The sequence below is a fragment of the Aegilops tauschii genome, chromosome 2 (genome assembly GCF_002575655.3).
Source record: "Aegilops tauschii subsp. strangulata cultivar AL8/78 chromosome 2, Aet v6.0, whole genome shotgun sequence".
Classification (NCBI taxonomy): domain Eukaryota; kingdom Viridiplantae; phylum Streptophyta; class Magnoliopsida; order Poales; family Poaceae; genus Aegilops; species Aegilops tauschii.
Genome location: NC_053036.3, coordinates 383,681,788 through 383,699,706, shown reverse-complemented (window position 1 = coordinate 383,699,706; position 17,919 = coordinate 383,681,788). Strand labels below are relative to the sequence as shown.

The following is a 17,919-nucleotide window of genomic DNA, read 5'->3' as shown; positions in this document are numbered from 1 at the left end:
GTGTTGGTTGTGATCCCATCTACTTCTCCTCTCCCGCTTGCTGGATCAAGAAGGAGGAGATGTCATCGAGCCGCATGTGTGCTAAACTCGGAGGTGCCATCCGTTCGGCACTAGATCGGTTGGATCGTGATCGGATCACGAAGAGTACGACTACATCAACCGCGTGATAAACGCTTCCGCTTAGCGATCTACAAGGGTATGTAGATGCTCTCCCCCTCTCGTAGCAATGCATCTCCATGGATAGATCTTGTGTGTGCATGGAAAATTTTTGTTTTCCATGCAACGTTCCCCAACAGTAACCCCACAAGGAAAACTCATGGATCATGGGTTAGTACACAAAGCGTAATGGACAATGCTTACCATACCATGGGATCACTTGATCTCACTCGGTACATCTTTTATGCTTTGTGTAATATCTTCTCTCTTCATAAAGATGATGTCTTGAAGGTAAACATGAATGTTCACACAAACTTCTTCTCCAAGACATGCTTGCAATAAGCTCAACTCTCACATGACCAATCGTTGGATAAATCATTGAATATCACCTTGGTCAACGCATAATATTCTACTTATAGCCTTGAAACCAATGAATGATCTTCAAGCAAAGCCTATGGACAAACCATGCAAATGTAAGTCAAGGCAACTATTAGTCCATAAGGATTGCCATCAATTACTAAAACCAAACATGGGGGCACCATGCTCTTTCAGTGGTGGTGATGGCTATGGAGATGGAAATGGCAGCGGCTAGGGTTTGTGGCTGAATATGATGATGAGAGCTTCTGGCTGCTCCCATGCTCGTTGTTCTGTTCACATTTCTATGGGTCCCCTTTATAAAAGTTGTATAGGTGCACGACCTGCCTCGAAATCCACACCAAACAGGCGCCCATACGGGCGCATGTGCCCGTATGGAACGTCGTCTATTGCACTGTCTTCACGCAGATGCCTCCTGTTGATTCCTTCTTCTTCTTCCATTCTCCTTCCACTCCATTCCTACATGTGATTTCTTCCCTTTTTAGCCCATTTCCAGTGGAAACACATCAAAGAGAGGATTTGTGGAATCCTTTGCATTCATTAGTCATTGGTAGTAATATCGGAGAGAATATATGTTTTTAAATAACGAGAAGGTTTTGGTTCACTTACGATCGGTACGCCTAGATAGCCCTCCGCTTCTTGACCTAAAAATTTAGAATAGCTGTAGCAGTGGCATGGTTATTGTGCAAATGTTAGTGAAGCAAAGATAATCAACACAAAGTTCTTGATCTAGTAGATAAAACAACTTTGCAACACCCTATTCTATTTATTCTAGACAACACTTGCTTGCTAGGAATGCACGGAATAGTTTTCTTTTGATAGAGCCATAAAACATAAGTTAGGGAGTGAAAAGCATGTAAAAATATGATTCTCTAGTGCTCATAAGCACACCCACAATTATTTCCTCCTCGAGGCTCTTAAGCACTTTATTTCACTCATTATTTGCTGGAATTTTGGTTGTCACGTGAAGGGGTTATGCCAACTAAGTGATCATGCATAGGTTTTCGTTGTAGCTTAATGTTTGGGAACTATAGACCTTTGAAATATGTCTCTTTCGAGCCCTTTTGATCAGTCCCCTTTATTTACCACATACACGCTCGTTCAAGAGAAACTTGAATAATATGCGTTTGTAGTGTTGCCACTACGTACAATAACAAACTCATAGCCGAAATCCAAGCTATCGCTCTTGGTGGATCGTTCATTGGCTGGCGGAGTCCTCAGCATAACATTAAGAAAGGTGATGAAGCCACATTTACACACGTACACGTGCATAGAGTAGTGGGGTCATAGCACCAGCAAGAAGCTGAAGCACCATGTAAGAGATACAACACATATTTTTGGCATAATCTCGTTCACCCTTCCACTAAGTTCCTCTAGACAATCTAATCCACAAGTGCTATCAAGTTTATTAAAATTAACAACATGGGGTTGAGCATTTCAAACATCAATTCTACTACAATTTTTCTCAACTCCCAAGTCTTGAAAGACTTTCTCTTGTGCATATTTATTCTTGGTTAATATCATTTCATTTAAAAACAGTCCCACGGCAAGTCTTGGTTGTCTAAACTAAACAGAACAAAGGCTAAAAAATTATTTCAGCTACTAGAACAAAACCTTGTCTTAATTATCAAGACTTACTCCTATCTGCACATATCACACATACTACTACTACATCTACTCTTAAGTATTTCAAGTGCAAAAGACGAGAGTCATATGACATACCTTCACGGTTGCAAATTTATGCACTTCTCTTCCTTACTCTTGCATTCCTCGTTGTCTGGCATAGATCAACTCTTATGAAAACAAAATGCAAATGAACTCTGTCGGGGCTCTGGGACTAGGGGTACCCAAGCCCGTCTGCCTGTGGCCCATCGCGTGGCATCATTGAAGGCCTGGCATGGCCCAGCGTTGATAACCCACAAGTATAGGGGATCATTTGTAGCCTTTTCGGTAAATAAGAGTGTCAAACCCAACGAGGAGCTAAAGGTAGAACAAATATTCCCTCAAGTTCTATCGACCACAGATACAACTCTATGCACACTTGACGCTTGCTTTACCTAAAACAAGTATGAAACTATTTTGCAAGAATAAAACTATGAGTACTTTGCGAGAATAAAACTACGGATAAATTGCAAGGTAATAAAAGTAGATAGCTTTTGTCAACAAGAAAGTCATTTGTCCCTAGGTAATCGATAACAAGTACCGGTAATCATTCTTGCAATTTTACATGAGGGAGAGGCATGAGCTAACATACTTTCTCTACTTGGATCATATGCACTTATGATTGGACCCCTAGAAAGCATCCGCAACTACTAAATATCATTAAGGTCGTGAAACCCAACCATAGCATTAAGTATCAAGTCCTCTTTACTCCCATATGCCATAACCCACTTATCCGCGTTTAGGTTGCTGTCACCCCCGCAACACTGACAATAAGCAAACCATGAACACATTGCAACACCCTACAACGGGGGCCCCTCATGTTTGCGCGAGACAGACGTCACCATAAATAAAATATACAATCATACCAACCAAGATCACGATTAACCCACAGGACAAAATGGATCTACTCAAACATCATGGGATAGCCAAATATCATTGGGAAATAATATATGGAGTTGAGCACAATTTTTAAGTAGATATTACAGCGGGGAGAAGGGGTGTTACACCGCTGCATAGAGGGGGAGGGAGTTGGTGTTGATGGTAGCAAGATTGTTGATGTAGATTGCCGTCACGATCCTTGCCCCGGTGGCGTTCCGGCGCCACCGGGAGAGAGGGGGAGAGAGCCCCCCCCCCCCTCCTTCTTCTTCTTCTTCCTTGGCCTCCCCCCTAGATGGGAGGAGAGTTACACCTCTGGTCCATGGCCTCCATGGCGGTGGAGGCGTGGGGGCCCCTCCGAGATTGGATCTCCCTCTCTATTCTCTTCTGTTTCGCGCTCCCCAGATCTGGCCCTTCATGGTTTCTTAAATTCCTGGAGATCCGTAACTCCAATTGCATTGAAATTTTTACACGATTTTTTTCCATAAATTATCTTTCTTGCGCCAGATGGAGGGCCCCAACCGCCTTACGGGGTGGGCACAAGACACCTGGGCGTGCCAGGGGGTGCCTGGCGCGCCCTGGTGGGTTGTGGAGGTCGTGGGCCTCCGTTAGCATTGATTCCAAGGCCCAAAAAACACATATATTCCAAAATAATTCTCTGTAAATAGTGTTTGGACTTCGTTTGATATGGATTTTCTGCGAAACAAAAAACATGCAACAAACAGGAACCTACACGGGGCACTGGATCAATATGTTAGTCCAAATAAATCATATAAAATCTTGCCAAAAGTGTATAAAAGTTGTATAATATTGGCATGAAACAATCAAAAATTATAGATACGATGGAGATGTATCAGCATCCCCAAGCTTAATTCATGCTCGTCCTCGAGTAGGTAAATGGTAAAAAAGATAATTTTTGATGTGGAATGCTACCTAGCATAAACTTGATCACATATCTAATCATGGCATGAATATCAAGACATAAGTGATTCAAAGCAATACTCTATAATTTGACATAAAGACATCAATACTGAGGCATCCCAACAAACAATCATGTCTTTCAAAATATCAACACTAAAGAAAGACTTGATCACATATCTAATCATGGCATGAATATTAAGACATAAGTGATTCAAAGCAATAGTCTATAATTTGACATAAAGACATCAATACTGAGGCATCCCAACAAACAATCATGTCTTTCAAAATATCAACACTAAAGAAAGCTATCCCTACAAAATCATATAGTCTTGTCATGCTCTGTCTTCTTAACAGAAAGTATTTATCATGCACAACCCCGATGACAAGCCGAGCAATTGGTTCATACTTTTTAACGCGCTTCAGCTTTTTCAACCCTCACGCAATACATGAGCGCGAGCCATGGATATAGCACTACGGGTGGAATAGAGTATGATGATAGGGGTAAATATAGAGAAGACAAAAGAGTAAGAAAGCCTCACATCAATGCGGCTAACCAACGGGCTATGGAGGTGCCCATCAATTGATATCAATGCGAGGAGTAGGGATTGCCATGCAACGAATGCACTAAGAGTTATAAGTGTATGAAAGCTCAATATGAAAACTAAGTGGGTGTGAATCTAACTCTATAATGGAAATTTTCCACTAGTATATGAAAGTGACAACATAGGAGACTCTCCATATGGAAAACATGGTGCTACTTTGAAGCGCAAGTGTGGAACTAGCATGCCCCTTCTCTCTTTTTCTTTTCTTTCTTTTTCTTTTTCTTTTTCTTTTCTTTTTGTTTTCTTTTTTGTCTTTCTTTTTTTCTTTTTTTCTTTTTTTCACTCATTGTCCAGAGTCTCATCCCGACTTGTGGGCGAATCATAGTCTCCATCATCCTTTCCTCACTGGGGCAATGCTCTACTAATGAAAATTGATGATCATCACACTTCTATTTACTTATAACTCAAGAAATAAAAATTACAACTCAATACCTATAACAAAATATACCTTTATATGAATGCCTCTAGCAATACCAAGATGTGCAATGATCTAGCGTAACATGCATAAAAATGATGAATGGTGGCTGAGCCACAAATACTATGTCAGCTATATGATCATGCGAAGCCTTATGACAATGAATGCTCAAGTCATCAAAACGGAAGAGGTGGAAGTTGCATGGCAATATATCTCGGAATGGATATGGAAAGGCCATAATAGGTAGGTATGGTGGCTATTTTGAGGAAGATATAATAAGTCTTATGTGTGATAGAGCGTATCATACCACGTGGTTTGGATGCACCAGCGAAGTTTGCACCACGTCTCGAGGTGAGGAAGGGCGATGCACGGTACCGTAGAGGCTAGCAAAATGCAGAAAGGTAAGAGTGCTTATAATCCATGGGCTGACATTAGTCATAAAGAACTCATATACTTATTGCAAAAGTTTATTAGCCCTCGAAGCAAAGTACTACTACACATGCCCCTAGGGGGTAGATTGGTAGGAAAAGACCATCGCTCGTACCCGGCCGCCACTCATAAGGAAGACAATCAATAATAAATCATGATCCAACTTCATAGCATAATGAGAGACTATACGTGCATGCTTCGGGAATCACAAACCATAACACCAATATTCTTACTAACCACAACCATTTACTAGTACCTCCCACATATTCCATCTCTATATCGCAAAACTATTGCAAGGAATCAAACATATCATATTCAGTGATCCATAAGTTTTATGTAGGATTTTATGACTAACCATACAAATGGCCAATTCCTGTTGACTCTCTAAATAGATATAAGTTAAGCGTGAGAGTTTAATTCTTTCTACAAAAGACCAAGCTCTAATAAATATAAGTGAAGCAAAAGAGCATTCTTCAAATAATGGTTTTCTATGTGAAGAGAAACAGGCAATCCAAACTTCAAATGATATAAGTGAAGCACATGAAGCCTTCTATAAAGCCATACTCAAAAGATATAAGTGAAGTGTAATGATTATTCTATAATCAACCATGTACTATCTCATACCAGCATGGTGCATAAAAGAAAAATGAAAACTAAACACAAAAGACGCTCCAAGATTTACACATGAACGAAACGAAGACAAAAACATACCGATACTTGTTGAAGAAAGATGGGATGCCTTCCGGGGCATCCCCAAGCTTAGCCGCTTGAGTCTCCTTGAATATTTACTTGGGGTGCCTTGGGCATCCCCAAGCTTGAGCTCTTGTCTCTCCTCCTTCTCCTCATATCGAGACCTCCTCGATCTTTGATCACTTCATCCACACAAAACTCAACAGAAACCTCGTGAGACCCGTTAGTATAATAATGCAAATCACTACTTTAAGTACTGTTGCAAACCAATTCATATTTTGTTTTTGCAATGTAGCTACTGTATTATAACTTTTCCATGGCTCATACCACCGATAGAATCGACAGTTTCATCAAAACAAGCAAAACAATGCATCAAAAACAGAATCTGTCTTAAATAGGACAGTCTGTAGCAATCTGAACATCTACCATACTTCTGTAACTCCAAAAATTCTAAAAAATTAGGACAAAATAAAAAATTGTATATCAATACTGTGCAAAAAGTTTCAGAAACGTTTGAAGTTCCGGTAAAAAATAAAAATTCACACGCTACAGCCAAAGTTTCTGTTCCTGCACCGCACATACCAACAAGCAATCTACTCATCCTAAAGGCAAATCTTGGCACAATAATTTCACAATACAAAGGATTTGTACAAGGGGATAACTATTTTTTTTGAAAAGTTTCTATAATTAATATTCACAAAGTTTCCATGGGCATGAACAAAGTTCAAGGAGCTCCCCCATTTCAACGGTGTTCGTCTTTCTCATTTTCACTTTTATTTTTGTGAAGTTTTAGGTTCCCCTCTATATTTTTTTTCAACTTTATAAAAGCACTCAACAGAAATAAAGGACTCTCTAAAACTTCCGCGTTGTCTCCCTGGCAGCGCTTTCTTTAAAGCCATTAAGCTAGGCATAAAGTGCTCAAGTAATGGATCCACCCGGATCCCAAGGTATATCAAAGCCAATTTTAATTAACAATGATTTGGCATTTAGTAGTGAGCACAAAGCAACATCATACAATGATGAAGTCTAACTCTCTTCCTATGCATTGGCATGTCATGCAAGAACAATTCTTGCACATCAAGTAAAGGCCAATACATAGCATAAGCCGTTTCTTGCAATTTTATCATGTTGGAAACATAGAGAGGCGGAGATGTAGTTCCTCTCTCATAATAATTGCAAGTAGGAGCAGAAAGCACATGCATATTATATTCATCAAAATCATCATGTGCAACGATAAAAGGCAACCCATCAATGTAATCCTTAATAAGTGCAAACTTCTCCAATATAGTGTACTTTGGAGAATTCAAAAAGATAATAGGACTATCATGTGTGGGTGCAATAGCAACAATTTCATTCTTAACATAAGGAACTATAGCAAGTTCATCTCCATAAGCATAATTTATATTGGCATCTTGGCCACAAGCATCAAGTTCATCAAAAAGGGATATTTCAAATGAATCAATGGGATCATAGCATTCATCCTTCGGTAAGAACGAAGGGACTTCAAACAAAGTATGAGTTGAAGAGTTACTCTCATTAGAAGGTGGGCACGGGTAGCTAATCCGCTCTTCCTCCTTTTGTTCTTCGCTCTCCTCGTCATCTTTTTCATCCAATGAGCTCATAGTTTCATAAAATTCTTCTTCCATAGACTCCTGCAGAATGTTAGTCTCTTCTTGGACAGCGGAGAAGTCCTTAATATATGGTTTAATATAAGCATTAGAAGAATAATTTTCATAGCAATATTTAAGTATGGCAAAATTTTAGATTTGTAAAGAGTAGCATCATACTTTTCAATCAAAGAAGCAACTTCATAGGCACCCTTAAAAGCAACAAATTCCTCAATTTGTTCAATATCAAAGTAATTATAAACACCCTTGGCATAAGAAGATAAGACTTCATCATCCTTAAACTCACATTGGAAGAAAAGGTGTTTCTTAGGGTCTTCGGAACAACAAGTAAAATCATGTATTTCACATAAATTCAAAGCATAGCAATACAAACTATTGATATGATGCCACAAAAGTTTCCCTTTTTGAGATAAGCGATGTCGCACAAAATAAGCATGCTCATTTAATGATTTTCCCTCAACTAAGCTAGTTGGGTTTTCCGCACTAGCACAAATGGATCAAAGATGATCCAAATAGAAAGTTTCCGCAGTATGATAGATTTTGGGTGGTTCTTCAACCATTGGTTTAGTAGGTACAACTAATTTTTCGGTATTTTGCATTTCCCACCCATAACTAGAGATAGAAAACAAGAGCACAAAATAAAAACTACTTAGTGATAAAGCAAACAAGCACACACGAGAATATTCACCCCACGCTATTGCTCCCCGGTAACGGCACCAGAAAAAGGTCTTGATAACACACAAGTATAGGGGATCATTTGTAGCATTTTTGGATAAATAAGAGTATCGAACCCAATGAGGAGCTAAAGGCAGAACAAATATTCCCTCAAGTTCTATCGACCACCGATACAACTCTACGCACACTTGACGCTTGCTTTACCTAAAACAAGTATGAAACTATTTTGCAAGAATAAAACTACGAGTACTTTGCGAGAATAAAACTACAGATAAATTGCAAGGTAATAAAAGTAGATAGCTCTTGTCAACAAGAAAGTCATTTGTCCCTAGGTAATCGATAACAAGTACCGGTAATCATTCTTGCAATTTTACATGAGGGAGAGGCATGAGCTAACATACTTTGTCTACTTGGATCATATGCACTTATGACTGGACCCCTTATGCACTTATGATGACAGAGGACACCGTAGGACAGCACCATAAATAAAATATACAATCATACCAACCAAGATCATGATTAACCCACAGGAAAAAACGGATCTACTCAAACATCATAGGATAGCCAAATATCATTGGGAAATAATATATGGAGTTGAGCACCATGTTTAAGTAGAGATTACAGAGGGGAGAAGGAGTGTTACACCGCTGCATAGAGGGGGAGAGAGTTGGTGTTGACGTTAGCAAGATTGTTGATGTAGATCGCCGTCATGATCCTTGCCCCGGCAGCGTTCCGGCGCCACCGGGAGAGAGGGGGGAGAGCCCCCCTCCTTCTTCTTCTTCCTTGACCTCCCCCTTAGATGGGAGGAGAGTTCCCCCTCTGGTCCATGGCCTCAATGGTGGCGTAGGGGCGGGAGCCCCTCCGAGATTGGATCTCCCTCTCTGTTCTCTTCTGTTTCGCGCTCCCCAGATCTGGCCCTTCACGGTTTCTTAAATTCCCGGAGATCCGTAACTCCGATTGCGCTGAAATTTTTACACGGTTTTTTTCCATAAATCATCTTTCTTGCACCAAAAGAAGGGCCCCAACCGCCTTACGGAGTGGCCACAAGACACCTGGGCGCGCCAGGGGGTGCCTGGCACGCCCTGGTGGGTTGTGGAGGTCGTGGGCCTCCGTTAGCGTTGATTCCAAGTCCCAAAAATCACATATATTCCAAAATAATTCTCCGTAAAATTTTATCGCGTTTGGACTTTGTTTGATATGAATTTTCTGCGGAACTAAAAACATGCAACAAACAGGCACTGGCACGGGGCACTGGATCAATATGTTAGTCCAAATAAATCATATAAAATGTTGCCAAAAGTGTATAAAAGTTGTATAATATTGGCATGTAACAATCAAAAATTATAGATACGATGGAGACGTATCAAGCGTCAAGACTTCATGAGCAAAGCCCTCGCGAGGCCCCCGCCTCACGAGGCAAGCGTCAGCAAGCTTCATCAGGTGGCCCGAACGCTTCGCGAGGGGCAGATACTTCTAGGCTCGCCACCCCACCTCGCGATGCATGTGGGTGACGCGAGCCACGACGAGTGTCGCCAAGACTGATGCCAGCGGGTGCAGAATGAGAGGCCTTCCACTTTGGTGCTAAAGGAACAAGGCCAGCGCGTGGGTTCCCGAGGTGGCTCCAAATCTTACCCCTTCGGTGCAACAAGACCTAGACGTGGGCTCGGCAGGATGGAGGTCATCGCCGAACCCACCTGCGCATCACGACCAGAAGCTTTGCAGGCAAAGACCACCTTTAGTCAGGATAGGGTGTACTCTTGTCCCCCTTCAAAATTGGCCGTTGTGGCATCCCTTCCCGCCTAGAGCTTTGGGGGAAGAGGACCGGGCCAGTATAAGTATAGGTTAGTCTCCACCATAGAGAGGCGAGACCACCGATTCCTGAGCTCCCAGAGCGAGTTCATCTTTGTACACACATATCCATCCTCCCTCGCGAGGCAATCCACCACAAAGCAGGAGTAGGGTTTTACACCGCAAGGTGGCCCGAACCTGGGTAAACCATCATGTTCCTCTCCCTTCCCTCTCGCTCGAGCACGCCGGAGCAACACCGTGGAGTAGTGAGCAGCGGGCCATAACTTAGCGGAGTCCACCGTGCACACCCCAGAGTTCAAACCTTTCTTTGGGTCAGCGGATCCCCGATTCCGACATTTGGCGCGCCAGGTAGGGGTGTGCCGGAGTCTTCCGCTTCGTTGACGCGTACGCTTTCCTTAAAAAAATAGGTTGTATGCTGTTTTCCATAGATTTGAGGCTGATTTGTGGGCCTACTAGGTTGACGTGTATGCTTTCCTAAAAAAATAGGTTGACGCGTACGCAAGGTTGTGTCAACTTAGTGAACACACGAGAGCAGTGACTGTTGGATGTCCATCCAACACCTGTCATGCTTCTTCAATCTCTGATCTTCCTGCTCCAGCCGCCCAAACCAGTGGCGGCGGGACTGCTTGCTCCCGCCTCCCGTGGCCGGCTGTGCTGCCTCACAGGCCTCACCGCCCCACCCTACTCCCATCGTTGGCCTGGTCATCCCTCTACTCACCCACACATGTTATTCTCCGGCGACAATAGCCTCACACTATAGGCAAACCAGTAAACCCTCATACTTTCCTCCGCGTGGGAAACAACTGCCGAGTCTTCTCCGACTCCAGGTCGTTCCCTTCCTAGGCCTCACCGTCATCCACCGCCTTGGTGCTCTCGGCACGGCGTAGTCAAGGTGGTCAAGGAACGACATCCATCGGAAAAGGACTATACGTGGAGAGGCTGACAGCTGGGTCCACGGCCGCACGCAAGGAAGTGCCTCCTTATTACGCCTGAAGTAATAATTCCTCTACCTTACGGCGGGGACCCACCGGAAGGTCCTCGGTATTTCATGAAAAAAAATGTTTTCTCTTGACAGCTGGGACCCACCAGCTATATCTTCGCACGCAAGGAAGTGTCTCCTTATTACGCGGAAAAGAAATGCTTCCTTTCCCTCACAGCTGAGACCCACTAGCTACATCTTCAGTAGGAAGGAAGTGCCTCCTTATTACGTGCAAAAAATGATGCCCCCTGACAACTGGGATCCACCAGGTCGAAGCGTACGTAGCGTTATCTATCTGGTCGCGAACGTGTATGTACATAGCGGTCGATCGGTCTCTCTACAGCGATGAACCATGGACGAGTAAGGAGCGACACGTGTCGTAGTAGAGCCGCCGACGTAGCATGTCACGCAATCTCGTCTATATCGTGTATACATACGTACAACCACGCTGCAAGAAAGTAAATATGTCTACATACGTATATACAGGCAGGGTCTCGAACACATACAGCGACGGCGTCCTATTCATCGGCAGCCAACTGGCTGGGTCGGAACGGAGGAAACAACGTCATGTTCATCGGGAGGCAACTGACTGGGTCAGAATGCGTCCTGTTCATCGGAACCAACTGGCTTGGACGGAACAACCAAAACGAGGTCTGGCGTACCACAAACGGAGGAAACGAACTTATCTCCAACCGCCTACGGTCAAAACGGGGTCCTGTTCATTGGGAGGATTGTGGCGTACCAAAAAAACGGAGGAAACAGACTTCTCTCCAAACTCCTACGGTCGAAACGGGGTCCTGATCATCAGGAGGGGTGTGGCGTACCGCAAAATGGGACTTCATGGGCTACTGTTCATCCACTGTCTACTGCCTCGCTCCAGCCTCCACGGGCTACTGTTTATCCACCGTCGACTTCCTCCAACCTCCACTAGCTACTGTTCATCCAGCCTCCACGTGGTCATGTTCGTCCACCCCAACCGGCTGGGGTGTGGCGGACTCCTCGGGGTCCTGTTCATCCAGCCGAAACCATGGCGTCTTGTTCATCCAACCTCCATCAGAAACTGTTCATCCATAGCCAACCAACCGGTTGGACTCACCACATGTCTCGACTCTATTCTACGTATCGCGAGCATGGCAGCAACGGGCACTACTCATCGAGAGGCAACCCAACACACCGGCTGGCTACGTCTCGCACGGGGGCTCGATCGGCTTCAGTGAGCAACGAGAAGGATCGATCGGGTTCAGTTAGCAGTGAAGGTATCGCTCGAGTTCAGTTAGCAGCGAAGGGATCGATCGATCGGCTTCAGTAGCTAGGTAGTGGGATCGATCGCTCTTGTTCAGTATGTAGCTAGCTAGTGCGATCACTCGGGTTCAGTTAGCGAATGCCTTGCACACACGCGCGTACGAGGGAAACAGGCAAACCACACTACATCGTTTGGCCCCGACCACCCACCGTAATCGGGAACTCCCCGAAATTTTCCTGGCCCTCACTTCTACCATGATTTTTTACGTCATGGACAACCCAAAGACTGTCATGCAGGTGCGTCTCCGGCCGGCCCAGGATGAAAAACCAATTTTCTGTCATGATCTTTTGTCATAGAAGTAGGAACCCACCACATCTATGATGATACGTGTTTTTGCCACAATTATCGTCATATAAGTGTCATAACCATGACAGAAAAAGTTCTCGTTTGGGCCATAATGTCACGGATGTGTCCTTTTTTATAGTGAAGCAATCTGGACATCAACGCTCACAACTTCTTTGTGTTCTACTTGTGCATATACATCTATGCATAGACCTAGCTCTGATACCACTGATGGCGAATGAAGCATGAAAATCTAAAAAAATCCTACGAACACCCAAGATCTAATCTAGGAGATGCAAGGCAATGAGAGGGGAATGTGTCTACATACCCTTGTAGACCGAAAGCGTTAGCGTATGTAACACGGTTGATGTAGTCGTACTCTTCACGATCCAATCCGATCTAGTGCCGAACGGATAGCACCTCCGAAATTAGCACACATTTAGCTCGATTGCGTCCTCTCCTTCTTGATCCAGCAAGCAAAGGAGAGGAGGTAGATGAGATCGGAACTAGCACGACGGTATGGTGGTGGTGGTGACAGCGGAATTCCGGCAGGGCTTCTCTAAGCCCGTACCGGAGAAACGTGGGAGGAGTTGGGAGATGCAATGGGCAAGGGTGAAGGAGTGGCTGCCCCCATGTGCCTCCCTCCTCTACATATAGGATAGGCGGCAGGGGAGGGCGTCCCAAACCCTCCTAGGGCTAGCCACATGGGAGAAATCCCTTTAAACTTGGAGATAACATATTATCTCTAGATTCAACCCTTTAAATTTAGAGATAAGACCTTATTTCTAGATTTAAACGACATGTGCCTTGTGGAATGGTGTGGCCAACCCATGTGGGCTGTAGCCCCACCCCTCGGTCCATGTGGGCCCTTCCCGGGTCATTGGGCCCCACTGTGGAACCTCGAAACCTTCTAGAGCCTTCCCGGTACTCTACCGAAAATTCCCAAACTTTTCCGGAACCCTGAATATGACTTCCCATATATGAATCTTTACCTCTGGACCATTCCGGAGCTCCACGTGATGTTCTGGATCTCATCCAAGACTCCAAACTACTTTCGGACTTTCCACTATTAATATCTCAACATTACCCTAGCGCTACCGAACATTAAGCGTGCGACCCTACGGGTTCGGGAATGTTGTAGGCATGACCGAGACACCTCTCCGGGCAATAACCAATAGCGGGACCTGGATCCCCATATTGATTCCTACATATTCCACGAAGACCTTTATCGGCTGAACCGCGATGTCGAGGATTCGGATAATCCCATATGCAATTCCCTTTGTCCGGTGATATGTTACTTGCCCGAGATTCGATCGTCGGCATCTACATACCTAGTTCAATCTCGCTACCGGCAAGTCTCTTTACTCGTTCCGTAATACAAGATCCCGTGACTAAACTCATTAGTCACATGAAGCTTCTTGTCATGTTGTATTACCGAGAGGGCCCAGAGATATCTCTCCGTCACACGAAGCTATAAATCCCAGTCTTGATCCATGCAACCCAACAGACACCTTCAGAGATACCTGTAGAGTACCTTTATGATCACCCAGTTACGAAATGGCGTTTCATAGCACACAAAGTATTCCTTGGGTATCCGAGAGTGGCATGATCTCATGGTCTGAGGAACTGATACTTGGCATGAAGAAAGCTATAGCAAATAACTAAGCGACATGATCTGTTGCTAAGCTTACGGTTGGGTCTCTCCATCACATCATTCTTCTAATGATGTGATCCCGTTATCAAATGACAAGTCATGTCTATGGTTAGAAAACATTAGCCATCTTTGATCAACAAGCTAGTCCATCAGAGGCCTACTAGGGACACGGTGTTGTTTATGTATTCACAAATGTATATAAGTTTCTGATCAATACAATTCTAGCGTGAATAATAAACATTTATCATGAACAAGGAAATATGATAATAAGCAATTTATTATTGCCTCTAGGGGATGTTTCCAACACGGACATGGGCACAGCGAAGCCGAATGAGCTCCGCTTAAAGATCCGTTTACGTTGGATGTAATAATATGGATTTGAGGTATTCGGTTGTAGAATATAATATTTAAAGGGTGACTGATCATTGTCCACGAATGCGTTTATGGGTGTTTGAGGGATCGGATTTTCCAAATCTAATAGGAGAGATAATCCAACTAATAATATGGATTTGAGGTATTCGGTTGTAGAATATAATATTTAAAGGGTGACTGATCATTGTCCACGAATGCGTTTATGGGTGTTTGAGGGATCGGATTTTCCAAATCTAATAGGAGAGATAATCCAACTACTACTTAAATTTTTTTCAGATGAGATAATCCAGTTAAATCCTTAAACCTGTGTGGCTTACAACCACTCAGAGGAAGTGAGAAAGGTTCTGGATCTTACTGGCTAACCCATGAGGTGGTGACTCGTGAGTTGCCCAGCCAGCTCACTTCTACAGTGCCCTATAGTTTCCCCTGGGACAAGTCGTTACACCCACTGACGACAAGTCCCTACCATAGAAGCACCACCGAAGCAAAACTCTTTGTTTGATTGCCCGACCCGTCTCTTCATATTGAAATCCACAGCCGCGCGCAAATGTCACGCACCACGTACGATATGGAAATGGAAGGCGACGGCACAGAGACAGCAGACGCCTACGCCAGGTACGAGGCGATCGCTTCCTCCCTCCCGGCGTCGGCGTGCCAGGGCCTGGGGGCCGCCGCGTACAAGAACCACCGCAACTTCTGGTATCCGGCGCACCAGATGGCGCCGACGCTCGCCGCGCGGGACACCTTCGTCGCCCGCCCCACCGACATCCTCGTCGCCACCCTGCCCAAGTCCGGCACCACGTGGCTCAAGGCGCTCGTGTTCGCCATCGCGCACCGCCGCGTGCACACCCCGGTAGCGGACGGCGCGGGGCAACGCCGCCACCCGCTCCTGGGCTCCAGCCCCCACGACCTCGTCCCCTTCCTGCACTACGTCTACGAGAAGCACCGGTCGGCCGCGGTCCCGCACCTGGAGGCGATGCCGGCGCCGCGCGTCCTGGCCGTGCACGCGCCGCTGTCGGCGCTGCCGGTGTCCGTGGCCGGGTCCGGCTGCCGCGTCGTGTACATGTGCCGGGACCCCAAGGACGCGCTCGTCTCGCTCTGGCACTACCTCCGGAAAGCCAACCGTCCTGGCGCCACCGCGGCGTCGCTGGAGGAGCTGCTCGCGGCGTTCTGCGACGGCGTCTCGCCGTTCGGGCCGGCGTGGGAGCACATCGCCGAGTACTGGAGGGAGAGCCTGGCGCGGCCGGAGCAGGTCATGTTCCTCCGGTACGAGCACCTCGAGGAGGACACGGTGGGGAGCGTCAAGCGGCTCGCCGAGTTCCTCGGCTGCCCGTTCACGGGCGAGGAGGCGGCCGGGGCGGTCCCCGAGGCCGTGGCGGCGCTGTGCGGCATAGAGCGGATGAGGAGCGTGGAGGCGAACCGCACCGGCGAGTACGGGGTTCACTGGAAGTTCAGCAACTCCGCATTCTTCAGGAACGGGGAGGTTGGGGACTGGAAGCAGCACATGACGGCCGAGATGGCGCAGAGAATCGATGGCATCATGGATGGTAAGTTGCGGGGCATTGGCCTCTCGCTTATCACCCAACCAAAGCAACTTCCGAATGAAAATTAAGTTATGATGATTTAGGTAATTGGCTCTACTTTACAAAAATACATAATCCAAAAAAATTGTGACGATGCTCATATTTATTATTAGGGACTGAAAGTCGTGAAAAATGCAGCACTTCTGAGTGCAGCGATCTAAACGTTGGAACGAATCTCACGCATCAAATTATCTACCATGGAAAAAGAATTGATTTTTTTTATTTTCTAGTTTTGTTTTGAATTTTTCTTTAGCACGGGTGCGGCCGGAGGGATCCGTGATTTGTTATACGTTAGGAAAGTTCTGGTTGTAATAAAGAGTAGAGAGAAAAATAAACCGATGGACCAGGGTGGGAGGGGTGGTGTGAGGAGAGACGAAAAAACCCAGCAAAAATAAACCGCGGACCAGGATGGGAGGGGGTGGTGGGAGGAGAGACGAAAAAAGCAGCGAAAATAAACCGCGGAGACTATTCACCAACTCGTCCATTAGAAGTAGAGATGGAGGAGTTGGTAGCCTGGTATGATTTATTTTCGTCCGGTTTTTATTCGTCACCTCCCACCAACTGGTTTTTTCCTTTCCATTAAAAATCCAAATCTTATTGAAGGAGATATCTTGTTCCGTGCTTACTTTGGCAGGTTCTGATTCATTCCAATCACGTCAATAAATAGGTAATTAAGAATTCAGAACTCACACCATATATTTGAGATTACCTTCCTAAAATATAGACGTAATATTTTCCTCGATAACCTTCCAAAACAAAATGAGATATTCCTTAATAACAAATCAGTAATCATGCGCACTATGTCATTATTATTATCTCCACTATTAATTGACTATCACAAGTTTCCTAAACAACAAAAGAACATATCATTTACTTGTGGGCGTACGCATCCGCGTGCCTCTACGGAGGACGCCGTGCGCGACACCATGGAGGATGTCGCGGCCGGGCCTAACACTTGCGTGATACTCAAGAATGCCAAGGCGTGCATCACGACGTCAAGGACGGCCATGACGGAAGGCGTGTCGCCATACCACCACGTACATATGTTCGTGGACACAATCATATTATATTTCTTGTCATTAATACACAGAGACACACATACTACATTCTCAAATCAAGTCTGTCCATTCAAATGTCAAGAAATTCATAAAGGAAATGTGTCCTACAATACTTGGTAGTCGTCGTCATTCGTGCCATTCATGCAATAATATTTTGGAAATCGAGCGCTGAATCAATTTGAAAGTATAACCATTGATGTAATTAATTAACTAGACGGTTAATTATGTATGCAATTAATTAGGTCCATTTAAATAGAAAATATTTTTTTGCACCCAATCAATTTTGAAACCAAGTCATTAATGTAATTAATGGTTTAGGTAGACACTTAATTATGCCTATAGATAATTAGAAGTAGAGATTTTTTTCCCAATTAGGCGGGTAATTAGTCGATTTGGTTGCGGTTAATCAGGCGTGCGAAGAATTAGGTAGGTTATTAATTTTTTGTGTTA

At 44.7% G+C, this 17,919-nt stretch overlaps 1 protein-coding gene across 1 annotated transcript; it reads left to right on the top strand.

The window, feature by feature from the left end:
* Window positions 1-15,402: 15,402 nt before the first annotated feature.
* Window positions 15,403-16,620, top strand: LOC109781576 (cytosolic sulfotransferase 8-like). The gene has a single exon (XM_020340168.3). The coding sequence runs from the start codon at window positions 15,403-15,405 to the stop codon at window positions 16,438-16,440; it is 1,038 nt and encodes a 345-aa protein (XP_020195757.1). The 3' UTR covers window positions 16,441-16,620.
* The last annotated feature ends 1,299 nt before the right edge of the window (window positions 16,621-17,919 follow it).

What these genes read in the sequence shown, in the direction of transcription:
- LOC109781576 (XM_020340168.3), top strand. Translation starts at nt 15,403, where the DNA reads ATGGAAGGCGACGGCACAGAGACAGCAGACGCCTACGCCAGGTACGAG.